The sequence below is a fragment of the Hippocampus guttulatus genome, chromosome 11, assembly GCF_054856545.1.
Source record: "Hippocampus guttulatus isolate MCC_2025c chromosome 11, RoL_Hgut_1.0, whole genome shotgun sequence".
In the NCBI taxonomy this organism is placed as follows: Eukaryota; Metazoa; Chordata; class Actinopteri; order Syngnathiformes; family Syngnathidae; genus Hippocampus; species Hippocampus guttulatus.
In genome coordinates this window covers 18,978,067-19,004,444 of record NC_141271.1, presented here as the reverse complement: position 1 = coordinate 19,004,444, position 26,378 = coordinate 18,978,067, and the positions used below count along the sequence as shown (strand labels likewise).

Here is a 26,378-nt window from a genome sequence, read left to right as displayed (position 1 = left end):
GTCAGGGTGTGAATAGTGACTGTAGTACTTACTGTAGGTGTAGAACAAGTAGATCTGTAGTGATTAGTGTTAGTACTAATTCTACCTGTGGGAATGGTGCTGGAAATGACAAGTAGAACTCCGACCACAATCATTCCCACCACTGCTACCTGCTATCACTTGTTGTCCCTTCTACAGCCACTAGTACCACGACAACTACAACCAGTAATAAGAATGAATGTGATATGCCAGGAATGTCATAATGTATTTGAAGTGATTTTTAAATTACTTACAACTCTTGGTTCTAATTTCTCATGAAAATGTCTTATAATATATTCATAATAATGTTCACAAAACATTCCTCATTTAGACTGTCATTTCACAGTTTTATTTTGATGACCGGAAGTAGGTGTCACCGTTCCCGGCGCGTGCAATGTCAGCTGACAATCCCCCCCCCCCCCCCCCCCCCCCCAACCCTCAGAGTGGACCGAGTGGACTGAATTGATAAACAGGCCGAGCGGGTGCCACCTGCACCGCGACACCCAAGCATCACAGCTCGTCTGTCGTCCTTCTTCTTCCTACACGGGGTTCGGGACTACGCTTTCCCGGCGTGGGGGGTTCGCGCATGACCGAAGCAGCATGGCAGCCGAAATCGAACCGCGACCGCAGGTTCGGAAGCCATGTTTGTTGAGCAAGATCGACGCCTTCCAGGACGTGGTGAGCGCGGCGGTCTTCATCCCCAAGGAGGACGGCGTCATCAGCGTGTCGGAGGACAGGTGAGCCCGTCTGGAAGACTCCCCCGCTTTGGAAGCACCACTGACGCCCCACCTACTCTCCCCCTCTCCCCGCTCGCCACTCACTCACAACCCCGTCTGGATACTATTTCGCCCTTTCACACGTTCGGACAAATATTAATTGTGTCAGGTGTCGTCTTTGTCTGACCAGCTAGTTATCAACATGCTAGTTATCAACTTGCTAAATCGCAGCCATTACATTAGAAATAGTCACCCATTTGTGTACATTTCTCACATTATAACTACTTGAAATCGTCTTGCTTACTTTTCTTGATGTATTACTGTCAACACGTACGCCGAACATGAATTAATTAAGCATTTTCTGGTACTGTACTTTCTTGGCTTCCTTCTTTACACTATGATGCCATTAATAAGCAATATTTCAGTTTGTAGTAGCGGTAGAACAAGTGGTACTAGGCAGTAGTAGTATAAGTTGTTAGCAGTATAAGCTGTGATTAGTACTCCATTAGTAATGATACCAGAGTATTAGTATTGGTAGGGGTAATGGTAGAACACAAAATGGTATAATTATCAGTTTGTATTCGTGGTAGAGGTAGTAATGTTGGTGGTGGAGCGAGTAGTAGTACTACTGGTGATAAGTGTACCGGTAGTTATATTCAATGTTGAGTTAGTAATGGAAGTAGTAGTAGATCTGTGCTGGTGGTAAGGTTAGTGGTATTATTGTTAGTTAGTAGGGGTCATAGTAATATTCATCATGGCAGTAATGCTGGTGGTAGTAGTGCCGGTTTTAAGAGCGGTGGTATCATTATTCGTAGCAGTGGTGGTCATAGAAACGATGGTAGTGCTGGTGGTAAGGGCACTGGTGTTATGGTTAGTAGTAGTGATAACAATGGTGTTGCTTGATAGTATTGGTGGCAGAAGTAGTGGTACTGTATTAGTATCAGTAATCGTAGTGACGGTAGCACTGGGATTGTGGTGGTAGTAGTAGTAGTAGTAGGAGCTGCTAGTACAGGTGCTATTTATACAAGCAATGGAAGTTGTGGTGCTGTAGCCATTTAGCTTAAGAAGTAGTGTGGTGCTTCCATTTTTGTGATAATGTTGTCTTGATGGCCACAATAGGTCTTCATGTTCTTCCACGCTTGTTAATGTTGTCATTCCCCAAATCTTTTTGCACTCGAACAGGACAATTCGGGTTTGGATGAAGCGGGACAGCGGCCAGTACTGGCCCAGCATCTACCACGCGATGCCATGTGAGTGTGCTTCTCCTTTGCCTTGATGTTAAAAAATATGTGTAAAAGTGTGGACAAAGTACAAAGCTGCTTTATTGTCAGTGACAAACTTTGAGCTCAATCGGTTCCTTCTTAGCTCATTTCAGTGTGAATCTTATGAATGTTTGCACCCGAGTTAACTTTTTACCGGCTTTTTTGAATTTGGCTCTATCACAATGCCCAATTTCTGTGACTGAGGAAGAGGGAGCCTTTTCAGGACATAATGTAACTTTTATTTAAATCAATTCAATCCCAACACACGAGTGTGTTTTTGTATGCTTGCGTATGTTTGAACACGTTGCACACAAATTTCAGACGTGTTGGAACAGCAACCCGAGCTCTTGTGCAACGAAAGTAATCTCTGCGCTGGCTTCAGCAAATGTGTGCATGTCTTACAAATACACATACTGTATAGACATGTTAACAGTAGTGTAAATCTTCATTAAGGGCAGGGCTGGGTGGAAACAAGTGATGTTATTTTAGGCCACAACACACACACACACAAAATCAGCTTTGAAGTGATACATACAGTCTATATTTTTTGCCTTCACAGAAAACCAAATTACCGGCACATTATTTCAAGCAAGAATACAACAAACAAAAAAGTTTTGCTCTCATTTTCCCCTCCCATCTCAATTTCTCCTGACACCAAACAAGCTTTGAATTTTTTTTTTATCCAAGCACTAACTTCCACGGAAATAATAGAAATATATTTTGTCTTTATACAGTTTATAATGTGAAAGTGCTCCCTTTTGGAAAATGTCTCTTTTGTCGAAACGACTGCCATCACAGCCATCATTTTTATTTTCTATTCAGAATAACAAGAGATTGATCAGAAATAAAAAACAATAATACCGGTTAATTAAAAAAAAAGAACATTTCAAAGTGACCCCCAAACTGAAGAGAGGAGAAGCAGCAGTAAAAGAGGCCAAAATCCGGATGTCAGAGGGGTGAGGCAGGGCGATAGAATCCTAGTTGTGGTTTAACCAAATCCAGTGTAGAAACAAGTCTTAAATTGAGGTTTAAATATTTCCGCGTTGTGCACCACGCCTTTTGAGGATTGATGAATTCATTCATAAAGAAAACGATGTGGAAATAATTCACAACTCCCTCTCAAGTGTTTCTTGGCAAAAAGAGTTGATAGAGGAGTCGGGAAAAGTAACCAAATATGGTGACCAAATCTCAAAGTTGGTAACACTGACTCATCTCACGAACTGATAGACCAAAAAAAAAAAAGATGAATCAATATGTGCAAATACTTTATTCAAGTTGTGCATATTTGTGCCCCCAGCTTCATGCTCGTGCATGACCTTTAACCCGGAGACCAGGCGTCTGCTGGTGGGCATGGATACAGGAAATGTTTTCGTAAGTAGCCAGACTCTAATCGGTCTCAAAATGTTTCAAGTTGATGAATTTTAACACCGCCTCGCCGATGACCCGGGTCTTTCCAGGAGTTTATTTTATCCGAGGATTACAACAAGATGACTCCCACACATACCTACCAGGGTGAGTTAGCATGCATGCATGTTTGTTTGTTTGTTTGTGTGCTGGGCTTGTATGTCATTGACGTGGATGCTATTTGTAGCCCACCAGGGTAGAGTGACGGTGGTTTTGTTCGTTCTGGAGATGGAGTGGCTGCTGAGCACGGGCCAGGACAAGACCTTCACTTGGCACTGCTCAGAGAGCGGGCAGCAGCTGGGATCATACCACACCTCAGCCTGGGTGTCTGGACTGCAGTATCCTGCCCTTACACTGTCGTCGTCAGACTTACTAACCGCCTGACTGGCTGAGGAATAGAAATAAGAATTTTTCTCTGTCCAACTGACTGGCTGACCAATGTTATCTGATGTCTCTTGATTGTTTTTGTGCTCCCCCTTAACTTAATTCACTCAGATTCGATGTCGAGACTCGACACGCCTTTGTCGGCGATCAATCGGGTCAGGTGACCATCCTGAAGCTGGAGCAGGACAGTTGCAGCCTGGTGACCACCTTCAAGGGCCACACCGGTACATACGCACACTATGTACACACTCGGCGACCTCCACCAAGGCCAAATAATCGTGAGATGTTTTTGTCTTCTGAGCTTGGAGAAGAAGAAAAAAAAGACCCTCTATTCTACTCCAGGACTGTAGGTGGCGATAATGCTCACTACTATGAAGTGCCACACACACAGAAAACCTCTTTCCTCTCTTTCCACTACAATTCCAACAGTTTGACTTGGTGGGTCACTGGCTCACCTGGCCCCAATATTTGCACCGCCACATTATGGCTTCTTCTTTGGCTCAGAGGACTTTCTCACTGACTTTCTGCCCTATTGTGAGTCATGAATCCAAGCTTCATTCATTGAGTACAGTGTGTACACTGTGAGCCTGGACTGTGACCCTTTGGATGGTGTGGGAAAGATCGTGTTGGTGCCAAGTTGGCACATTGAAACAATGGCCCTGTGCTGTAGTGCCTCGTGTTCTCCTGCAGGGGGCAGTGTGGCACTGCCTCTGACATAAGCGCATTCTTTCCCCCTTGTTCAGGTAATGTGACCGCACTGTGCTGGGACCCCTCCCAGCGGGTTCTGTTCTCAGGCAGCTCCGACCATTCCATCATCATGTGGGACATCGGAGGTCGCAAAGGCACCGCCATCGAACTGCAAGGGCACAAGTAGGAGTGCAAAGCATGTTGCGTTTTGTTTTTTTGATCCAGGCATTCATTGTTAATATATTTTACTTGTCAATATATTGTGAGTCTTCCAATACTTTTGTATTTTTTTTCTTCTCTTGTAGTACACTTTACCATTGTGCTTGTATTTTCATTCCTGTTTTTTCTTGCTAATACGGCGTGTCTGCTTATCTGTGACAGCGACAAGGTGCAGGGCTTGTGTTACGCCTCGCACACTCGCCAGCTCATCTCGTGTGGTGCCGACGGCGGCATCGTCATCTGGAACATGGACGTGACACGACAAGAGGTGAAAGTCACGAACATATACAGTGCGCTTGTTGCGGTGTGGTTTTTATTTGCTTATTTGTGTCTAGACTCCGGAGTGGCTTGACAGCGACTCGTGTCAAAAGTGTGAGCAGCCTTTCTTCTGGAATTTCAAGCAGATGTGGGACAGCAAGAAGATTGGGCTACGCCAGGTACCGAAATGATGTTTCCCATTGCCAATGTTTGAAAGGTTCTATTAGTATAAATAAATAATTCCGACTGTCTCTCCATTGTTCAGCATCACTGCAGGAAGTGTGGCCAGGCTCTGTGTGGCAAGTGCTCGTCCAAGCGCTCCACGATCCCGCTCATGGGATTTGAATTCGAGGTGCGCGTGTGCGACGGCTGCCACGCCTCCATCACAGACGAGGAGTAAGTATAACGTCACCCGCCGCCATCTGGCGTCAAGGCATCACCTTCTAATCCGCCCTCCATTTTGTGTACCCCCCCCCCCCTCCCCCCACTCAGTCGTGCCCCCACGGCCACCTTCCACGACAGCAAGCACGCCATCGTGTACTTGCACTACGAGCCCACCACAGGATGTCTGCTCACCTCCGGCACTGACAAGGTGGTCAAGGTAGGCCAGGAGTTCAGATCGCTTTTTCGTACGAAAGCAGTGAAGGGGGAGGAAAAAAAGAGTTCATAATGTCATCACGTGCGTTTGTTGCTCAGCTTTGGGACATGACGCCCGTGGTATCATGACGTCGCCCCTCCGGCCAGGAAAAGCTCCACACGCCAACCGCGAGATGGCAACCGTCGGCCTCGAGCAGGATGGGAAGGGAGGTGGAGGCCATTTTGGATGGTGGTCTTTCATGGGTGGGGAGCCCTGTAACCTCCGCGTAAGAGGTGTGTACAGTTTGTGATTATTTATTATTTAAGTGTGTGTCAGTGCAAGCGCAGCATGAGACACACTCATGAATCATCCTCACCATCAGCTGTGATCTGATGCCAACGTTATTGTGCAATTGTGGGGGAGGGGGCGACGGGTGTTAAGGCAGTGTCGTGCTGTCTCGAGTTGGAAAATATACAGCAATGTTTTTTGATATTTTTGAAAATGTATTGTTCAATAGTCTTTAAGGGATCTGTCATGCGCATGACACGAAGCACCTACGGTAAGATCATTTCCATCCATAAAACGTGAAAGGGACCAAAATACAGCTTGAAGTTCTCTGAACTTTTCAAGTCGTTTCAAGAACTGTAGCCGCAAAGCCCATCAAAAAAGGTTCCGGGACCTCTCCAAAGTTCTACCTAGCTGTGGTTCTAGTTCATTCCCGGCAAGGAAAAAGAGAAATTGCATAAGTAGATGGTAGAATTCCAAATAACCGGTCAGCTTCTTGTGCTAAACGAAACAAAAAGAATAACATGGCTGAAGAGAAAAATACATGATCCGACCTGAATTCCTGTTGCTATCCCAGGACTAAACCCTATATCGGTTCCAATTTCTCCTGTTAGTTTTCCTTCTGTCGAAATGCGTTACAACCAACTACCTGTTGAGGCACGAAACAGCAGGGGGTAGGGTAGCAAAAGTGAGGAATGTGATTGATGGACCTCCTGAAAGCACTGAAGAACAGGGTCCTTTCTTGGTTCCCCAATTACACTAAATAAAGCATTGTAAGTGAAGTGGTAGTGCATCAAAAAGAAGGGACGGTGTTGTGTTCTGATGGATGGAAATGAGCTGCAATCGTTATACCTACTGAGTCTTACCATGCGAGTGTGATAAGTATGTGAGGCCATTGAGATTTTTTTTTTGTGAACATCCTGTGTTTAATGAGCTGTGATCATGTGTGAACAATGCATTAAAGAAGCACAAAAAGTCCCTCCTCAAGAGCAAAAGTCACGTTTCAAGTCTGTTTCTTTATTTAACCTCTTAAGTGTAATTTAAAAAAAAGGTGCTAATCGGAGTTTTGAGATCTACATGGCTCAAAAATTTAAAACCTATCGCATCCGATGATGTCATAATTCTTGAGAGTTCAGCACGTATTCTGTCTATGTGTGTTGCGCCACTGTCCGTGTTGAAATATTTGTTTGCTCACACTGTTTTACATTGATGCAATTGGTGAGCCTGTTCCTGACAGCCTAACGAATGACTTGCATCGGAGTGATGAGGGCTCTTGAATTGTGTGCGAGTAATTTTATTATACAGCGGTTAACATTGAGTATAAAAGTACGTACATTCAGCTCCACGGACAGTAAATCAACAAAGAATTAAACCACAATACTTAGATTACTCACATCGTGTGATCTCCTATTTGGTTTATTATAATTAGCACAAGAGACATTGTAAACATGAACTGGGGAGTGTTAAAAACAATTTTTAAAAAAAGTCAAGGTTTGAACTTCAGCGCCAAGTCATGGAGTGCCGCCAGGAGCTTGTCTTGGTCCTCTGTGGTGGATTTGGACCAGGCCAGCGGGAGGTGTGTGGCCACAGCACGCCGATCTGGAAGAAATGACCCCATTCAAATTGTTTTTCTCCCACAATGCATTTAAAAAAAAAAAAAAAAGTTACAGACCTTGAAAGAAGAGTCCGCTAGGCTGCTTTGCCGCAGCCTCGGACACGGCCAGCCACACCACCGTGTCGGCGCCCATGGCTTCTGTGCGGAGTTTGTTCTTCATCTTGGCGTGGAAGGATGGCATGGACAACTGAACGGCTGTGACCGAGAAGAAAGAAACGACAGTATCAAAATCATCCGACTTGGTAATAATTGAAGGTGTGAGTCGCGATGAACCGAGGACTCAACCCGAGTAGTATAACTAGCGTATAATATCTGCCAGACCGATCAAGCAACTTTTTTTATGGCTTTACTCATGATAGACGTGCTTAACAAATTTGATGTATTACAATGTTCCCATGTGATTCCGTTTCATTTGTGCAATGGTTGTAAAGATGCATAGTGAGCATGTACCCGGTGTGTCAGCCCATCCTGGGTGCATGGACGAGAAGTGGATGTCTTTGTGCTGCGTGGCCCATCTCTTGGTCAGTATCACCTGCTGCCTCTGGACAAACACCCGACGACGACAACATGACACGTCAGCCTGCATTGTCCACCTCTTCTCCGTTGGCGTTTTTTTTTTTTTTTTGTTGCTAACTTTGTTCTGAGCGTAGGCCATTGTGCCGTCAAAGGCTCCCTTCTCAAACTGCAGATCATCCACGTTTAGCTTTTGCGTCAGCATCCCGCCCGACGACACCGTCACCTGGCAAGATAAGTGAGTTTCAAACATACCGTGTATGGTACCTTGAATTTTTTCCAGTAAGAAGCAGTTGTTCAGTTTTTTTTTTGGTCTTGCGTTGCGTGCAAATGTTTGAGTGATGAACGTTTGATAGTTGCAGTGAACCTCACAAGAAGCAACAGTTGAAGTCCGCTAGCCTAATGCTAACACATGATGGGAAATGCCATTGATGTTGCTTAATGATCAACCTTAAAACAATTATTAAACAATACTCGGAGGAAAATATTCTTTATCCTCTGTGTCGCAGTATCAAAAAAATTGGTTGTACAGTATCTATGTATCATACTGCCCCAGGTGGCCTAGGCACACACACCAGAAGGAGCAACACAATGGCCAGTGAATTATTGTGGTCCATAAACTGTTTAATTCTTTGCATTCTTTAGAATAATTTTATTGCGGTGTGTTTTTTGCTGTGTCATTTTCCTTATGTTAAGAAACATGTCGCAATTAATTTTGTTTGTGTTTTTGGGTGTGGTGCAGATCAACAGATCAAAAATATGATGGTCCACTCACCACTCTGGGATCCTTCGCTTTCTTCAGGGCAGGTAGAAGTGCAGTGGTGAGAATATATGTGCCTGAAATCAAAATAAATGTCAAGTATATCAATTGTTTAGGTTTGCGAATAGAACTAACCATCATGTCTTACCTTCTCTAAGCATTCACAATGTCCTTTCGAATTGTCTTGTTGTGCTTTTGCTCACCTAGGGTATTTGTAGCAAAGTTCTTCTCTACACCTTCCTCAGTCAGCTCACGCTGGTTGACCATACAGCCTGCGTTGTTGATCTGGTGACGGCCATCACACGATCCGTTACGGTCTCAAGTATACACACACGTATACTCACGCGCACTCTTACCAACACATGTAGGTCATTACGCTGTGAGAAACTCTGCGCAAACTCCCACACTTGTCTAGCACTGGACATGTCCACGATGTGGATGTGAACGTTCTGCAACAAACAGCAAAAAGTCGACTCATGGAACAAGCTCCGCCCATATGCAGGCGGCGCCATGGGGTGAATTTCAAAGAATTCCAGGGACCACTACCAAGCCAAGACGCCTTACCTGGTTCTTACTCAGCTCCACGATTTCTTTCTGGGCGGCTTCTGCTCGCCCCTGGTTACGACACACCATGTGCACGGTTCCCCCTGCAAACGCACATCATCACAAACGGGCGACATGAAGTCAGGGCACAAAGGCTGTCGTCGCTCACCTCTGCTGGCGATCTCCTGCGCCGTGGCTTTGCCCAGACCGCTGTTGGCACCCGTGATCAGGAAGGAACGACCATTCAAGTTCACACCCATATCCGATGCCACAAAAGTCTTGGCTGCCGCCTCGTAACCACTCCTGATCAAAGTTCACGCAACTATATATGTCACTTTAAATAAATAAAGTTACAAAAATTCAGTTCTTTTAGTTGATATGCTCATGACATTCTCATAATTGTCTAAATAAGCTTATGTATAAAAATAACTTACACTTTTTAATATCATAAAAGCTGAATATTTTTATTAAATAAAAGGTGGTCATTTTGGAATTACAGTACATACCTTTTGTTGGCAGATCATATTTTTTCTACATTACTTTTTCATTTAGTTGAAAAGATGGATACAGTACTGTGTGCAGGTAGAATTTAAGGTACCTCAGACAAAATGTAATCAATTCACGTTTTACACTCACCGAAAACGTGTAGGTGCTTTAGAGTCTAGGATCTCGTTCAATCAATCAATTCCATAACGACAGAATGAGTTGAAGTACACGAACGCCACACAATTATCGCTCACTTCTGACCACATCTCCTTTCGAGGTACTGTGTTGGTTTATTTCAACTTACTTGGTGTATTCTTGTAGTCCTTTCATGAACCACACGGCGTTCCTGTACATCGACATGTTTACTGTACGAAGTGGACACCTTTAACTCGCTTTGCCAGAAGAAAAAAATGTTTTGAAATGTTTACGTTTCGTAAGACCTGATTCAAGCCTTATGTATATAGTGGCAGTGGGAGGGGAACCGGAAGTGCGGGTTTTATACTCGCGGTCGCTCACAGCTGTCCTCCGAGGACCGAAGAAGAGGTACAAGAAGCGGAAGCAAACTTGCGTAAATCGCCCGCCATCTTGGAAAGGTCGCTTGTCCAACTGAAATGCTAGAAATAAAAAATAAAATGACAATACATTTTAATGTTACCGTTATTCTTGCCCGTATGATACATGTTTATTGTTCATAAGATATATTGAAAAAAATATTGTTATTATTATTTTTATTTCATTAAGATGTTCATGTTGCCATGATGGGATGTTGTGTGTAGAATTGTGAGGGAAAACAATATTTACTACTCTATGAAATATGTCTGGGCCAGAACAAAATATGAGAAAAAAAAGCAATGTGATGCCTTTCTTATCCTATGTACACCAAATTTAATGCTGCCATGTGAAACTGGTTTTGGAACTGAATTTTTTTAAACATAACAGGAGGCGCTCCCAAGTCATTTGGGGGTATGTAAGCGTTTATATTTTCTCTAAACATAAATAAATCGATACAATATAAACATAAAATGGCAATTTATTGTGTCATCATTTCATTTAATAAAACAAATGACACTATTACTGTATTCAATTCCCTCCCATTACATCCAGAATCCATCAAGACCTACTCCCAGAATGCCGAGCTCAAAGTCACTTCCGCTTAGAACAGGTCTTCGGACTTGCCGTGTTCGAAGTTTCACCTGGCAGTAAAAAGACTCGTGACCTTTTGCGATGCTTTGAAAAGGAAGGTAATAATGTTATGTGACTACACAAGACAGCGTGAAGACGACGTGCTTTGCGAAGGACAGAGAAACTTGCTAACTTGAATTGTTAGCTTTAAAATCGCCTCATGCGTGTACTTGTCGCCATGGCAACGCACTATTTCCTTTTTGCAAGCCCTGTTGAGAATGTGTCGATAAACTGTGTTTTATTCAACAGATATATTCCCTCTATCAATGGCTATAGTGTTATAATTATATGACATGCCACACTAAATCCACTTTAATTTCCAGCTCACGCCTAACTATGGTATTGTTCGGGAACTCTTAAAATATGGATTATGACTACAAAAGAGCTATGACACGATATATGTGAGATAAGGTAGCGAGCTAACCAGATAGACAGACATATGACAGAGGTGGGTAGAGTAGCCAAAAACTTGTACTCAAGAGAAGTGTATGACTCAAGTAAAAGTAAAAAGTAGTCCTCCAAATAATTACTGAAGTGTATCCAAGTATTCTGCGGGGGACTACTCAAGTACTGAGTAACTAGTGAGTAATTTCTGATTATTGTAGATACATAATTACTGTACTGTATTTTAATCATAATAAACATCAAGTGAACACACATTCGATCAAAAAAGTAACAATTGTGAGTGTGTATCGCTTTCTGACATCATAGGGTATTATTGCAAATCCCCTGCAAATTTCTATCCTGAAACTTGACTGTTGTCATAATATTGTCAATGTTTTGACCCTCAGCTGTTATGGACGACTACGAGGTGGTGCGTCCGATCGGAGAGGGTGCATTCGGGAAAGCCTTCTTGGTGCGAACCAAAACCGCTCACGACGGTGATGATGCGCCGTGTGTGGTCAAAATGATCAACCTCACAAAGGTTATTGGGAGATTTTTCCAAAACTATCTAACTTAGTATGTTTTTCCAATTGCTACATTTCTCTAACTTATGGTTTTGTATTGATGACATTTTTCACACACACGCATATAATACAGTAATGATAACTATTATTATTATATGTGTGTGTGTTCAGATGTCAAGCAGGGAGAAGGAAGCTGCCAGGAAGGAGGTGGCGCTCTTGTCCAACATGGAACATCCCAACATTGTCACCTTCATACGCTCCTTCCAAGGTGTGTGTGCGTGTGTGTGTGTGCCTATTTGTGCGGGGGTCACTTTGTGTGTGTGTGTGTGTGTGTGTACATAGACAAGGGCAGCCTGTGCATCGTTATGGAGTACTGCGATGGAGGTGATCTGATGATGAAGATCAATATGCAGAGAGGGGTCTTCTTCACTGAGCCGCAGGTAATCCATGCCGGACGCTTGATTAGGAACACCCGGACAGTTGATTCGGTTCTGTCATGATTTGGTTTGGGACCAACAGGTGGCACTGTAGGGCTCCCCCTGCAGCTGCACACCTGTTGGTCATTAGGTAATTAGTGCTTTAAAAGGACTCCCAGCCCGACCACTAATTGTCGGGTCATTGTTGCTCTTGGCTACTGTCATGTTTGTTTGTTGCTGTTTGTTCGATGTCAGGTTTGTTTCGGTCATGTTTCTGTTATTGAGTTTTTAGCTTCTGCCATGGTGTTTGTTTGTTACTTTGGATTTGTTTTGTTTTGAGGACTTTGTTTTGGAATTAGTTTTCTGTTTTAATACAATTCATCAAGTACCACCTGCTCCTCCCTCCTGCCTGCTTTTTGGGGTCCACCACCACCACGCAACGTGACAGGTTCACTGGCTCCTACGAACATGATGCCAATCAAAATGTGATTTGAAACTTTGCCTGTATGGTTGGTAAAGGTTTTTTAAGGACATATCAAATTCACTTTGGAACGTCTCAAGTGAGAGTGGTTTGAATTCAGTTCATTTTATTTGAGGTATTTGTCAATCCTGTTGTTGTTGTTTACGGTCCATCAGATCCTGGCCTGGTTTGTTCAGATCTGCTTGGGCCTCAAACACATCCACGACAAGAAGATCCTGCACAGAGATATTAAAAGTCAGGTACCTACTGTGATGTCAGCAGAACAATAGGACGCAACATATTATTTGCTTTCAAATACAGAGTCTAATTAGGAGGGAAAACGTTTATTTCATTATGGGAAAAAAAATTAAGAACAAAATCTTATTTTCTGAGAAAAAAAAATATTTCTTGGCCAAAATCTTATTTTTTGACATGTACAATTTTGAGGGGGGAAAAAAAAATCTTATTTTGAAACAAATAAATAAATTTCTTCGAGACATACACCACACTTAACTCAAACTCATCACAGGAAATGTCAACTCGGATGACTTCTTTGTGCTGCAAAATGTGAGTGTCACACTTTGGTGTTTGTGTTGTAGAACATTTTCCTGAGTGAGCGAGGTGTCAAAGTCAAGCTGGGCGACTTTGGCATCGCAAGGATGTTGACTCAGTACGTGAGTGACATCTACGCATACACACAGTACACAACATCAAATAACCGGTGTGTGTGTGTGTGTGTGTGTGTGTGCGCACGCCTAGCACTTTGGAGCTGGCCAGGACCTGTGTGGGTACCCCTCACTACCTCTCTCCAGAGATCTGCGAGAGTCGGCCCTACAACAACAAAACGTATGTACACACGAGTCGCACAACAAAGGTATTAAGGTGATGTGGCGCCTTTGTGTACCATATATGCAGGGATATCTGGTCTCTGGGCTGCGTCCTCTATGAACTCTGCACTCTGAGACATCCAGTAAGCTTCAAAACACACACGCAAAGCTAATACTCACAACACTCATGTTCAAGAAATGTAACGCGCCGCATAAATGTAACACACATGTAATATGCATGAAAGTAACAAACTGGACAAATGCAACACACAAAACAAATAAACATTATGTGCACATTTATGCAATGTAACACACGTGGGAAATAAATGTAACACATTTGTTAGACAAATGCGTTACATTTTGGACAATGTAACAACATGTGTAACGCACCTGGCAAATCTACCGCTTGTTGGAGAATGTAACGCATAACGTACAATTAGACATTGTAACACATGCAAAAACCTGTGTTGGACAAGTCAATGATAAATGGAACACACGTGTTACATAATTGTAACACACGTAGAACACATGTTACAAATGATAGACAATTGAATATTTTAGACAAGTGTAACGCACGAAACACACTTTGTTAATAAATGCAAGCCAGAATAGACAAATGTAACACGTTAGAGAATGTGACATGCAAATTAGACAAATGCAACACACTTGTTAAACAAATGTTGCATGTTAACAAATTTGTGACATGTTGTGTGTGTGTGTGTCTGTGTCTGTGTGTCATGTGCAGTTTGAGGGCAACAGCCTGAGTCAGCTGGTCAGTAAGATCTGCAGAGGGCGCTTCAACCCTGTGCCCGCTCGTTACTCCTATGATCTTCGCCTGCTCATCGCGCAACTCTTCAAGGTCACACATGGAGTTTGTGTTTATGTCGATGTGTGTGATTCCTCACACGTGAGTAACTTAAGCATGACAGTCCTTCACATGTACTTATGTTGTGTTCAGGTGAACCCTCGCGATCGTCCTTCCGTCAGCTCCATCCTCCAGCGTCCTTTCCTGAACAAACACGCTCTGGTACGTCTTCTTTGACCACTTTTATTTTCAACTTGATTTATGAACTCACACAGTTTTTAAGTCCCAAACTGAGGCAACGACATGTTTAGTATGTGAATGTGGGTGTGTTATGTTAATTTGTGCAGGAGAATCACAATAACACACCGACTGCTCACACCTGTAAAGTAGCACCAGGTAACACACACACACACACACATTCACTCACATTCACATACAGGGAACACGTGCTGGATATTTGCAACACACTTTAAACTCATGTAAGACATTGAGCACATTAGATCAATGTTACACAGGTAACAAACATGAAACAAATGTAACATCTCTATTAAATAAATGTAACGCATGTAACAGATTATACAACTGTAACATGTGTAACAGGCATCCTAAACATACGTAACCTGGAACTCGACATTTTAAAAGCACCCATGTAATATTTGTAACACACCTGTTGTATGGAGCACTCCTGTTAAATAAACGTAGCACATGTAACACATTTTAGGCTCGTGTAGCACGTGTAATATACATACAAAAAATGTAAGAAATTCTAAACAATAACACGCAGAACACATGGTAACACATGACACATTAAAACCAAGTGTAACATGTAACGCACGTGAGACAAATGTAACACATGCGACACTTGTACCACACGTTAAACATTACCACTTGTAACGCACGCACACACTCGAAAAATGTTAACACGTGCATTAGTAACACACATGCACTTGTTGTTGTGATGCATCGTAGACAAGAAGAAGAAGTGCAAAGTGGCAGTGAAGAAACTTCCTATCAAGCCCGAGTGGAGAGGGTGCAGCCCCGCTTCCTACACGGTAAAAACCTTTTTTAAAAACACTTTTCTTGACCTGAGTGTTACGTTTCACACAATCTACTGAAGCGGGAAATATGGATGCATCTGTCAGGTTGAGTTCAAATCACGATGAAGAGGATGTGGGTAACACATGTTCTTGGAGTCCTTTATTTAGCTGACTCCGCGCTTGCTTTTGTGATGTCTGCCCAGCCCCACAGAGCAGGACAGCTTCCTCAGCCTGCGGCAGGAGACGCCACGTGGGAGCACCCCCAAATGTGGCTTCAAATACGACAGTGACTTTATTTTATTCATTTTTTTACCACTTTGAGCTAAGTCCTGCTTGTTTTTCTGGGACAGGATTGGACAGTACCGGCAATACTTTGCCCAGCTGGATGCCTTCCACGGGGGGGACGTCTGTCCTCCTCTTCCTCCCTGTGAGCCGTGTGAAGACTACGTCGCTCCTCCGGTTGAGCCTTACCAGCTGTGAGTGGCCCACACGACGCTGCATCGCACATTTTTGTGGGGTCAAACGAGGACCGACCCGCTCGGTCCCTTTTTAGCGCAACTTTTTTTCATGTTCAATTTAACTCATGTCACACTTTCTAGATAAATTCGACACACACGCTGGAAAGGTGTAACATGTAACGGATGCATCGACGACTTGCAGATTTAACACGGGCACCAATGTAACATACGTAACAGTCATGTGAAACCAGTGTAACAGACAAATGTGACATTACACATGTGACGCTTCCGCTAATCTCGCGTAACACGTGTGCACGTAACACATCTGTAAGGAAAATCTGTTAAATTAACTTACGCATTAGAGACATGAGTAACGCATGTTACACAGCTTTAACTGATGTTCGACACATGTAACACACATTGGACAAATGTTCCACATGTGACATGTTACACGAATGTAACAAGGAAATGTAAACCAAGATAACGCACATGCGACCTGCCATCATGTGTTTCAGGGTGGCCGCAGCTCGTGAAGAGTACCTCCGGAGGAGACAGGAGGCCAGCCAGTACAAGCTGAGGGCAGAGAAACAGCTGGTGAGCAACATTGTTCAACTCTATGGAGGGGCTAATTCATGGAATATTTGATGACGTTATCGCCTCATCAGGGTCTGCGTCCCAGTACGGCGGAGGGCTGCCGGCCGGCCGGCGGATGTCGGCCACGTGAACCCCACCACGCACCTCCTGGCAGAAAACAGGACGACCAACTGGTAAACATAGCTGCAGAGGAACAAATCAGATAAGTGTGTGTCTGTGTGTGTGTTTGTTTCTATTGTGTATGTATGAATGTATGTCTGTGTTGGTGCACGTGTGTTTGCAGGAGTACTTGAGGCAGCTGGAGCTGATCAGACAACAATATCGTCAGGATATGAAACAGATGAGGATGAGAGCTGAGGCAGAGGTTCACACACACACACACACACACACACACACAGAGCTGAATGCTATTGTGACACCGTGCAGCACACAAGTAAGCAAGTCGGCGAATGTTCCATACGTTGGGAAAATGAATTGTATTGCGGCACACATCGTAACAAAACGTTTGACAGTTGTGCAGGCGATGCACACTGAACACGCGTCCAACTCGATGATGGCAATACGTTAACGTTTGTCAATGTAACACATGTAACACGAGTTAGATAATGGAACACATTCTAAAAATGTGACACTAATGCTGCATATATGCGGTATGAGTACGTACGACTTGCAGGATTGGAAGTCGCGTTAACGAATGTCATATGCGGAACGGGTAATAGATGATGTAATGCAGGAAAAACACAAATATGACACATGTAACATATATTCCCAAATGTAGAACATGTAACATTTGTCATGATAAGGCGGTGGTGTACGCGTGCCGTTATGTCCCGTCTGGCATTTTCTTTCTCAGCCGCCACCCAAACCCGACACGTTTGTGCTCGACAAAGAAGCACAACCTTTGACGACACATCCCAAAGAACACCGACAAGTTCAACCCGTGCAGGTAAACCTTCCTTTATTGTGCATTTGATAAGGGAGAGGACCAGTGTATGGAAGCGCCATCCTCAATGCCAACTTTACAGATGTCATGTCTCATGCAGGACATGGAAGCGGCTTTGAGGAAGATCAGGGAAGAGAACCGAAAACAGAGGAGAGAACTCAAGAAGAAACACAAGAACCAGGTGACTTGAAGGCCGCCATAAGAAAGCACACGGGTCTCGTTTAGAACCAGGACTTTTCTGGGAAGTCGTCCATCCTTCTCTGGCATCTTCCAGAAGGGAATCATGTTTGAGATCCGTCTAGACGACGCGAAGGACTCCTCGGAGGAGGATGACGAGCAGGAGGGGAGACTGGAAGTGGAGCGTCAGACGGTCCGCATTCGGGAAAGCCAGGATAAAAAGCTGGATGATTGGGCCAAGCCGAGGAGGGGATGGAGCCAGGGACCACCGGTGACGCTGATGGAGGCTCTGGTCCACATGGACGTGGACTCCGGTGCGACGCTGGAAGTTGAGCCAGGTGCAATTTATTTCTTTTGGGGGGTGAAAGTCAAGAAATAATTTGGTTACAGCTGAAAAGTGCTTCACGTCTGTTTTGCGTGGGCTCCACCTTTCTGAAAATCAACTTCTGGATCATGTGAACTACTCCCAGTAGTTCGCCCATTTGCTTGAATAAGCTTCGTTGGTGCGCTCAGGTGAGGAGGAGGAGGAGGAAGTAGGTCGTCGGCAGTGGGTCTCCGGACCGCCCAAGTCCTTATTGGACGCCATGGCCCAGGCCAAGCTTACCTCCTCTACTGTGGACTCGCAGAGTGCAGGTCAGAACCCAGCCTGACAAAAACTGGAAGGGAGTTGTTCGCACCGACATTGAATTTTCCCACACCGTCACTCAGACCCTGAAGGGAAGGACCAGGATGAAGACTCGGACGTGGAGATGGATCAGGAGCGCCTGGAGCCCAGGTCGGATGACGACGACACGTAAGTTGACTCGGAGTGAAGACATCCAAGGCGAGGGCAAAACCCGAGCCCTTGCCCGAAGACTCGAGCAGATAAATGCTGACGGTCCTGTTCCGCCAACTTCGGCGAACGGGTTTTTAGTTTACCCGTATGTGTTCCCTTTGTTTCAGGAACTTTGAGGAATCGGACGATGAACTGAGGGGGGCGGTGTCAGACTCCGTGAGGAACCTATTTGCCGCCGAGGACGATGCCAACACGGAGATGGAAAATCCTGAAGGAGCAGTGGCACCGGAAGGCGGCGACCCGGGAGAATCCTCAGCATGAGATCCCCCACAGAGTCGCCGAGTATTCCTCTCACTCACATCTTTATTCCGAAAATAAGCAGTATTGCATTTCCGTAAACCGTAGAACCATCCGAGGGTGGTCTCCTCACTGCCATTAAAATCCTCTCATTTCATACAGAGTTTACAGGTGTGTATTTTAGATTTTTTTTGATTATTTGGTTGGGTTTTGTGGCGTCGGCGCACTCTGCTGTTGGTGTCCTGAAAGTTGGCGGACGTTGACGAAAAGTGAATTGCAATCTGAAGACTTGGAGCTGAAAATTCTGAAAAAAAATAAAAGAAATTGGGGGGAGGGTGGCGGGGGTAGTCCCTGCTCTCTTTCAGGATATTTTGCTCAGCATGAATAACTTCACTTTTCATCGTGACGTTTTGATTCTCCAACTTTGGCAGGAAACTTGACTTTTCTATCGGCGTGTACCACTTGGCCATCTCCAAAGCTGTTCAGTGTGGTGACCGCCGTCCCCGAAAGGGTTCAAAGGCCCGCCGCTTGGAGATTCTGTCTGCAGCAGTTTGTTGAGGGCAATCTTTGGCCCAGCGGTTCGCGCTTTGGCAAATGGCGCATTTTGTTGGCTTCCCAGATTTGCTGCGGGTTGCCCTCGTTCAGACCCGGTCGTCTTTCCACTCTTGCCGATGACATCGCCGCCTCATGTGACTGCGGCGCCTCTGTGACAGAATCCCAACGGGGTGATGTCAGCGTGCCATGTCGTCAACGAGCGCCATCTCGCCAGGGTGGCGACCATCGCTCTTCCAGGGTGCGACGCAAGCAAAACTGCTGCACTGCTTCCCAGTGAGTGTGTTTCACGCTGCCTTCAAAGCCTTTCGTGCCGTACGCCAAATGGGAATAGCCTGAGGTGCTAAGGAGGTGAAGCTAATAAATCAGAACGCTTACGTTGAGCAAGCCGCAACCCTCCTGAAAAGGCAAAGTTAGCTCTGATGCTAATGCTAAAAAAAATAATAAATGGGGTGCGTTTTTATCATGTCATTTATTGTCAGTTAGCCAAAATAGCACTCTGAAATCACTCCGCCAGACAGCCTCTTTTTGGAAGTGCTTTCTGACGTCACGCTGACACACCACCCTCGAATTAAAAAAAAAAAAATTCAAATTCAAAGCGCGTTGTGGCAAATGGCCCCGACGCGGCGTTCCGTAGCCCCGCCCCCTCAGCACATACACAATGAATGGATGACGGCGAGTTTTGGTCCTGAAATTAGTCTTGAAACCCTAACGTTAAACCATTACCCTGTCCTAGTACCCTAATTTGAAACCCTAACTCTTGTTTCGTACTCTAACCCTGACTCGGAACCATAATTTGAAGTGATAACCATGGCTTGAAAGTGTCACTTTCAATTCGAACCTGGACTCTTAATTTGAAACTCTTATTTGAAAACCGAACGTTGACTCTGAATCACAATTTGAAATGCTAATCGTGCCTTAAAACCCTCACTCCGTCTTCACACCCAACCTTGAAGCCCTAACTCTTGTTCTACTCCTTAAACCAGACTTGAAACACAAACTTCAAAACCAAATGTCTTTTTGTAGGAATCACTGAATTAAATTATTGTTAAGAAAAATACAAGGGAAAAAAAAATATCATTTGCAGATTAAATCACAAGCGCAATTTTGAGAGGGGGAAAAAGTCGCTCGGCCCTTCCATGGTTTAAAAACTGAACCCTTGTTTTTTTTAATTGACCCTATCGATGTCTCAAAACCCTACCTTGTAAGTTGCCATCTAAAAAAAATTTTTTCAAAAAGTGAAACGCGCGGTTCTTTTTTCGGCCACTTTTGACTAATGTGTGCACGTGCCGAAGTGGCTGCAGTGTCACCTTGCCTTGCTCGTCTGTCTGTCTGTCTGTCTGCCGTTGCCTTATAAAGACAAAAAGTGGGGCTTTGAGGCGCGATTTTGACTCACTTCCTTCCTGCTCGCTCTGACTAGATGATCGCTCGCTCAGACCGGAGTGCGCAGCAGACCGCTCGCTATCGTCGCCATCTTCAGCTCTACGCCGCCAGACTCCTCCTTGCCGCCACGCTCAGGTGAGGAACATTACGGGCTTCAAAACCTAACCGCAACCCTGGTCTGCAAAACCCTTAACATGCGACCTTAATTCATCTTTGAGACCCTCACTTTTGCTTAAAAACTCCAACCTTGCCTCGAAAACCTACATTTGAAACGCTTACCCTGCTTGAGACCTTATCCGTGACTTGAATCCATCATTTGAGATCCTTACTCCTTTTTAAAACCCTAACCTTGCATTGGAACATTTAGCTCTTTTGAAACCCTCCCTTCCTCCTTTTGAAATCCTAATTTCAAAACGACACTCGTGTGCAACCTTAATTTTCGCACAAGTGCACCTGACCCTGGCTCGAAACCCTAACCGTCTCTCAAAACCGCACCCTGTCAGTTTGGGATAGGCTCCGGCACCCCTGCGAGCCTGGACAGGATAATAAGCGCTGTTGAAAATGGATGGATGGATCATTTGAAACCCTGACCCTTATAACGACTACTTTTCTTATTCTAACCTTCTAACCTTTATTTGAAACCCCGTTTGCATCCCTAATTGCAAACCTTTGCTGTAAACCCAAAAGAAACCCGAACCCGGATATTGCAGCAAACATGCGCTGAACATTTATCAAATGGTGCACATCAAGGTGAATCAAACGAACAACCAGAATTTGTTCCAGCATTTCATGTCCTGCCAAACGCAAAGAGCTGAAATGTGTCAAGGTCTTTTTATTTATCAGTTGGAAGAAGAAGTTAGACGGCAGCAGAGTTGAAAAGGAAGTTTGAGGTTTCACATTGCCGGGGGGAAGGAGGAGGGGGGGGGGTGGCAGCCACGTTGGCTTCCCGCCACCACGCGCGATCGCGATCACAAGATCCGGATCACGATGACACCGCCTCCTTTCAAAGACGGGAGCCGAACCAAAATCAATAAACACGACGGCATTCGTGTTTATTTATTCACACACACAGAGTGAATAAAAATGTGTGTGTTATTTCATCATCGATTTTTAGGACTGCAACGAGTGATTATCTGACGATAATCTTTCAAAACCCCTCCCCACAGTTTAAAAAAAAAAAAAGATGAACATTCGTGGGGTGGGGGTGTCGGATAAAATAAAATCAATTCAAATATGGAAGATGATATGCGCTAACTGTAGCCAAACTCGTACGATGACAACCTTCCATCCTTAATTCGTGTTTGTTCTGGTCAAGATTTCAAGTCCCCCCCCCCCACCCCCTCCAAAAAAAAATAAATAAATTTGTTGTCTTAACATGGCAACTTTTTAATCCCTGCTTCACTTTGAGGTAGAAATGGAGTGATGTTGAATTGCTGTTCGAATCATGAGGATCTTTTGGATCCAAATTGTGCCTGATGGTGGTGAGATATTTGAAGAACAGGAAGTGCGGCATGTGAATCAGGAAGTTGCGTTTGACAAAGCAGTGTGCACACTTCCTCTTCTCCACTAGGCTACCGTGCTTTCATTTCACCTTTTTTTTTTTTTTTTTTTTTCCATTTCTCATCCAGCACTGCCATATGGACGCCACGGCAAGCGTCCCTCCAGAGGAGCTGGAGGACCTGAAAGAGGCCTTCGATAAAATCGGTAAGAACGCGACTGCCGCCGTTCGTTTCCCTCCGTCCGTCGACTCTTGAACCCCCGCCCTCCCGTTCTGTCTTCTGGCAGACGTCGACGGCAATGGCTTCATCACCAAAGGTGAGCTCAACGATCTCTTCCGGGCCGCCAACTTGACCCTGCCGGGTTTCAGGATTCGAGAGATCATCGAGGAGCTGACCAAGTCCAGCGAGCAGCTCACCTTCTCGGAGTTCACGCAGGTCAGTCCGCCAAATGGTCAAGACGTCCTCGGTCGTTCGCCAGCGTCATTTTTTTCCGATTTGTCTCCTCACAGATAGTTCAAAACCTGAAAAGCACCGAGGTGGGCAAGACCTTCCGGAAAGCCATCAACAAGAAAGAGGGGATCCGGAACGTGGCCGGAACTTCGGAGCAGGCTGGAACGCAGCATTCATACTCGGGTAAGAAGCATTGAATCTTCATGAGGGTTTTTTTTTTTTTTTTCAGGGACTGAAGTGTTTTAGGGTCTTAAAAAGTTCCTGGAGAATGAAATCTATGGAGATGAAAGGCTGGTCACCAACTCTGGTTGGAACATTAAAAACATGCAGGATTGGGGCACTCGGGGAGCGGCGTTGGTGACTGCTGGCTAAAGTCTCGGGGACTAACATCTCTGGAGTCCAAAGTCTTTGACTCTAGTCCACCCTGGAATTTTTCAAGATAGATACTTGGGGGCCGGATGAGGGATGGAACTAGTTAAGAACTGAAGCCCTTGATGGGCCAATTTTAAGGCGTTCCGACTGAAGAATTTGTGGCGCAGTCCTTGTTGACAATGGTTTTGGTGTCCACAGAGGAGGAGAAGGTGGCCTTTGTCAACTGGATCAACAAAGCCCTGGAGAAGGACCCTGACTGCAAACACGTCCTGCCTGCTGATCCCGACACCGATGAGCTCTTCACAGCCGTGGGGGATGGAATCATTCTCTGGTACTCTAAGACAGTTCAGCCATGAATTGTCATGACAGTCAACCTTAATTCGAACCATTTTCAACCACAACCCAAATCCAAACCTCCTAACCAGAGTCTTAAACCCTAGCCCTGCCTCGGGATCCCAATTTGAAACCTTAATCCTTTTTGAAAGTCAAATCCTGCCTTGAAATTCAATCTTGAAACCCATACCGTGTCCTGACTTCTTAACTGTTCCTGAACCCCTTAATTCGGAAGCCTAAACCTGCCCCGAAGCGCGAATCTGAAACCCTGTCTTGTCGTCAGTAAGATGATCAACCTCTCTGTGGACGACACCATCGACGAGAGGACCATCAACAAGAAGAAGCTGACCCCCTTCACCATCCAGGAGAACCTCAACCTGGCTCTCAACTCGGCCTCGGCCATCGGCTGCCACGTGGTCAACATCGGAGCCGAGGACCTGAGGGAGGGCCGGCAGCATCTGGTCCTCGGTCTGCTCTGGCAGATCATCAAGATCGGACTGTTTGCGGACATAGAGCTCAGCAGGAACGAAGGTAGCTAGCTTAATGGCGTTACGCGGCGCCGTCGGCGTTAGCTTCACAGGATGTCGAAAAACCGATCGTGCGGAGTTATGTTGATCTGAATTTGCTTTGCGGTAGCTTTGATTGCGCTGCTGAGAGATGGCGAGAGTCTGGAGGACTTGATGAAGCTGTCGCCGGAGGAGCTGCTGCTGCGCTGGGCCAACTTTCACCTGGAGGAGGCCAGCGTGCCCAGAATCAACAACTTCAGCTCCGATATCAAGGTACGATACCGGATGGCACTGAAGGCGAGACGACATTGCTCTCTGATTGGCCGATGATGACGATGTGGTTTGTTGCGCCCAGGACTCGCGAGCGTACTTCAACCTCCTGAATCAGGTCGCACCCAAAGGGGACGATGAAGGAATCCCGCCAATCACCATCGAGATGTCGGGCCTCAGAGTGAGACTTCTTCAAAGCCTAAACCTGTCCTAAAACCCTCACTCGGTCTTCAAACCTTACTTTGAAACCTGAGGGTGTGGTTTGAACCCCAAGCATGAAACTCTGACCCAGTCTTCAAACCCTTACCCCCTCACGTGTGTTCCAGGAGAAAGATGGTGTCCGGCGTGCAGAGTTGATGCTGGACCAGGCAGACAAGCTGGGGTGTCGTCAGTTCGTCACGGCGACCGACGTGGTCCGCGGTAACCCCAAACTCAACCTGGCCTTTGTGGCCAACCTGTTCAACAGATACCCTGCCCTCAAGAAACCCGAGAACCAGGACATAGACTGGAGCTCCATCGAAGGTGAGGACCCTGAAGACCTTCTGAAGGACTTGCGTCCTGACCTTGACCTTGTTTTGACATCTTTGCTTTAGGAGAAACCAGAGAAGAACGGACCTTCAGGAATTGGATCAACTCTTTGGGTGTCAATCCTCGTGTCAATCATCTCTACGCGTGAGATGACATCATTAAGCATAATAAGAAGACAGGAAGCATAAATTGACATGATTTGTAACCTAAACTGGAGCCCTAAAATGGCTTGAAAACCTGAATCCAGTCTTGAAACACTTATGTCTTGCTCAAGAGCTGAATATGAAACTCCTGCTTGAAAGCCTACCCCTTGCTTGTATGCTCTAGTGACATGGAGGACGCCTTGGTCATCTTCCAGCTGTACGAGAAGATCAAAGTTCCCGTGGACTGGGAGCGAGTCAACAAGCCTCCTTACCCCAAACTGGGCAGCAACATGAAAAAGGTGACGACCGACTCGCTGACTAACTCGTCACCTGCCACCACCAAACAGCCAACGAACGAGTTCTATGTCGCTGCCCCCTACAGCTGGAGAACTGCAACTACGCGGTGGAGCTGGGTAAGAAGGAGGCCAAGTTCTCCCTGGTGGGCATCGCCGGCCAAGACCTGCACGCCGGGAATCGAACCCTCACCCTGGCGCTGCTCTGGCAGCTCATGAGGAGGTAGCGTCGGCCGCCTCCGCTAACCCTAACGGGCGCGTTTTAGCCTCGTGTTGACTTTTTTTGCAATCATTCAGGTACACGCTGAACATCCTGGAGGAGCTCGGCGATGGGCAGAAAGTTACCGACGAGACCATCGCGGCGTGGACCAATCAGATGCTGACGCAAGCCGAGAAAACATCGTCCATCTCCAGTTTTAAGGTGGGCCCGCGGAGACTTTTTGTAAACAAATATAGTGACGGAAGGGCTAAATGGAGATGTCACGTACTGCGATAATGTCTCGGATTTTGTAAAGCAAATGATAGAACTTTTGTGGATTGCATTTTTTGTGCACAAATATTTCACTTTTGTGTTGTTTGCAAGTTGTAAGAATCAGTGTGATTGACTTGGACTTTTGGTAGGACGGTTCCATCAGCACCAGCATGCCGGTTCTGGATCTGATTGACGCCATCCAACCTGGATCCATCCGATATGACCTGCTCAAGACCGACGAACTTTCTGAAGAGGAAAAACTCAACAACGCCAAGTAAGCGCACGTCGTATTTGGATTTCAGCCGAATATGATCTGGATTACTAGTGGGAAAGTCCTTTTGGACATGTTGTGTACATTTAAGTTCTTGGAACTGAAGTTACAAGTCCATGTTATGGTAGTTCCTGGATTGGAAGTTATATTTGCACCAAAAGTCCAGAAACCTTTTGGGGATTACAATTGTGAAAGAAAATGTACACTTTCTGGCTCTGCATGTCAAAGGAGCTCCAGATCTCATAACTTGAACTACATCCTGGTTTCAGTTCCGAACCACCAACGGAAACCAGGCTAGTGTGTCATACGATCACCCGTAATGATGATGACGACGATGATGATGATTGTCAGGTACGCCATCTCCACGGCAAGGAAGATAGGCGCGCGCGTGTACGCGCTGCCCGAGGACTTGGTGGAGGTGAAACCCAAGATGGTGATGACCGTGTTCGCCTGCCTGATGGCGCGCGCCATGAAGCGGGCCTGATGGCGCGCACACAAAACAACGCAGACGTCCACCACCGATGATGTCATAGCACTGCTGATGTCATAGAAGTCCACAACAAGTTGACAGGACCAAAGAACAACGATACCCTTTTTTTTTTTAAATAAATAAATGTGATCCATCACTACTGGACACATTGTCCACTTGTTTGTGTATCACACACACACACACACTAATACTTATGACACTGGGATTAAC

At 45.3% G+C, this 26,378-nt stretch overlaps 4 protein-coding genes across 6 annotated transcripts; 3 read left to right on the top strand and 1 right to left on the bottom strand.

The window, feature by feature from the left end:
- Window positions 1-460: 460 nt before the first annotated feature.
- wdfy2 (WD repeat and FYVE domain containing 2) lies at window positions 461-6,805 on the top strand. Its single transcript, XM_086123972.1, has 12 exons — window positions 461-755; window positions 1,917-1,984; window positions 3,294-3,367; window positions 3,454-3,508; window positions 3,588-3,738; window positions 3,896-4,008; window positions 4,528-4,654; window positions 4,853-4,958; window positions 5,026-5,127; window positions 5,214-5,344; window positions 5,441-5,549; window positions 5,645-6,805. Exons 1-12 carry the CDS (start codon window positions 619-621, stop codon window positions 5,672-5,674), a joined length of 1,203 nt encoding a protein of 400 aa, XP_085980098.1. The 5' UTR covers window positions 461-618; the 3' UTR covers window positions 5,675-6,805.
- A 283-nt stretch (window positions 6,806-7,088) lies between these two features.
- dhrs12 (dehydrogenase/reductase (SDR family) member 12) lies at window positions 7,089-10,199 on the bottom strand. 2 transcript variants are annotated; one of them, XM_086123974.1, is made up of 10 exons: window positions 10,032-10,199; window positions 9,411-9,544; window positions 9,263-9,345; window positions 9,055-9,147; window positions 8,902-8,983; window positions 8,714-8,775; window positions 8,060-8,164; window positions 7,876-7,966; window positions 7,483-7,620; window positions 7,089-7,409 (listed from the first exon to the last, which is right to left on the bottom strand). In XM_086123974.1, the coding sequence occupies exons 1-10, from the start codon at window positions 10,085-10,087 to the stop codon at window positions 7,297-7,299; spliced, it is 957 nt and encodes a 318-aa protein (XP_085980100.1). In that variant the 5' UTR covers window positions 10,088-10,199; the 3' UTR covers window positions 7,089-7,296. The 2 variants fall into 2 exon arrangements, with proteins under 2 accessions (XP_085980100.1, XP_085980099.1); XM_086123973.1 differs by having other exon boundaries at window positions 7,876-8,164.
- Window positions 10,200-10,868: 669 nt separating this feature from the next.
- Window positions 10,869-18,763, top strand: nek5 (NIMA related kinase 5). Of its 2 annotated transcripts, none has more exons than XM_086124212.1 (23): window positions 10,869-10,968; window positions 11,701-11,765; window positions 11,989-12,085; window positions 12,160-12,257; window positions 12,870-12,953; window positions 13,293-13,363; window positions 13,453-13,539; window positions 13,609-13,663; window positions 14,266-14,379; window positions 14,479-14,547; window positions 14,673-14,721; window positions 15,295-15,377; window positions 15,566-15,630; window positions 15,713-15,838; window positions 16,336-16,414; window positions 16,486-16,587; window positions 16,698-16,778; window positions 17,268-17,360; window positions 17,458-17,538; window positions 17,632-17,872; window positions 18,048-18,167; window positions 18,243-18,327; window positions 18,477-18,763. In XM_086124212.1, the coding sequence occupies exons 2-23, from the start codon at window positions 11,706-11,708 to the stop codon at window positions 18,628-18,630; spliced, it is 2,094 nt and encodes a 697-aa protein (XP_085980338.1). In that variant the 5' UTR covers window positions 10,869-10,968; window positions 11,701-11,705; the 3' UTR covers window positions 18,631-18,763. The 2 variants fall into 2 exon arrangements, with proteins under 2 accessions (XP_085980338.1, XP_085980337.1); XM_086124211.1 differs by having other exon boundaries at window positions 11,701-11,834.
- A 255-nt stretch (window positions 18,764-19,018) lies between these two features.
- Window positions 19,019-26,312, top strand: lcp1 (lymphocyte cytosolic protein 1 (L-plastin)). Its single transcript, XM_086124213.1, has 16 exons — window positions 19,019-19,434; window positions 20,579-20,676; window positions 22,170-22,245; window positions 22,327-22,475; window positions 22,550-22,673; window positions 23,061-23,193; window positions 23,479-23,726; window positions 23,832-23,974; window positions 24,057-24,152; window positions 24,298-24,493; window positions 24,565-24,643; window positions 24,827-24,941; window positions 25,025-25,158; window positions 25,233-25,356; window positions 25,557-25,681; window positions 26,030-26,312. The coding sequence occupies exons 1-16, from the start codon at window positions 19,335-19,337 to the stop codon at window positions 26,160-26,162; spliced, it is 2,073 nt and encodes a 690-aa protein (XP_085980339.1). The 5' UTR covers window positions 19,019-19,334; the 3' UTR covers window positions 26,163-26,312.
- The last annotated feature ends 66 nt before the right edge of the window (window positions 26,313-26,378 follow it).

Coding starts and splice junctions, on each gene's coding strand:
- lcp1 (XM_086124213.1), top strand. CDS start 19,335: ATGTCAGCGTGCCATGTCGTCAACGAGCGCCATCTCGCCAGGGTGGCG. Junction 23,194..23,478: donor GGGGATGGAATCATTCTCTG/GTACTCTAAGAC, acceptor TCTTGTCGTCAG/TAAGATGATCAACCTCTCTG. Junction 23,975..24,056: donor ACTTCAGCTCCGATATCAAG/GTACGATACCGG, acceptor TGTTGCGCCCAG/GACTCGCGAGCGTACTTCAA.
- wdfy2 (XM_086123972.1), top strand. CDS start 619: ATGGCAGCCGAAATCGAACCGCGACCGCAGGTTCGGAAGCCATGTTTG. Junction 4,655..4,852: donor ATCGAACTGCAAGGGCACAA/GTAGGAGTGCAA, acceptor TATCTGTGACAG/CGACAAGGTGCAGGGCTTGT. Junction 4,959..5,025: donor TGGACGTGACACGACAAGAG/GTGAAAGTCACG, acceptor ATTTGTGTCTAG/ACTCCGGAGTGGCTTGACAG.
- nek5 (XM_086124211.1), top strand. CDS start 11,706: ATGGACGACTACGAGGTGGTGCGTCCGATCGGAGAGGGTGCATTCGGG. Junction 16,415..16,485: donor TGAGGGCAGAGAAACAGCTG/GTGAGCAACATT, acceptor TCGCCTCATCAG/GGTCTGCGTCCCAGTACGGC. Junction 17,539..17,631: donor AGAAGAAACACAAGAACCAG/GTGACTTGAAGG, acceptor GGCATCTTCCAG/AAGGGAATCATGTTTGAGAT.
- dhrs12 (XM_086123973.1), bottom strand. CDS start 10,087: ATGTCGATGTACAGGAACGCCGTGTGGTTCATGAAAGGACTACAAGAA. Junction 9,148..9,262: donor TGGAGCTGAGTAAGAACCAG/GTAAGGCGTCTT, acceptor TGTTTGTTGCAG/AACGTTCACATCCACATCGT. Junction 7,410..7,482: donor TAGCGGACTCTTCTTTCAAG/GTCTGTAACTTT, acceptor CATTTCTTCCAG/ATCGGCGTGCTGTGGCCACA.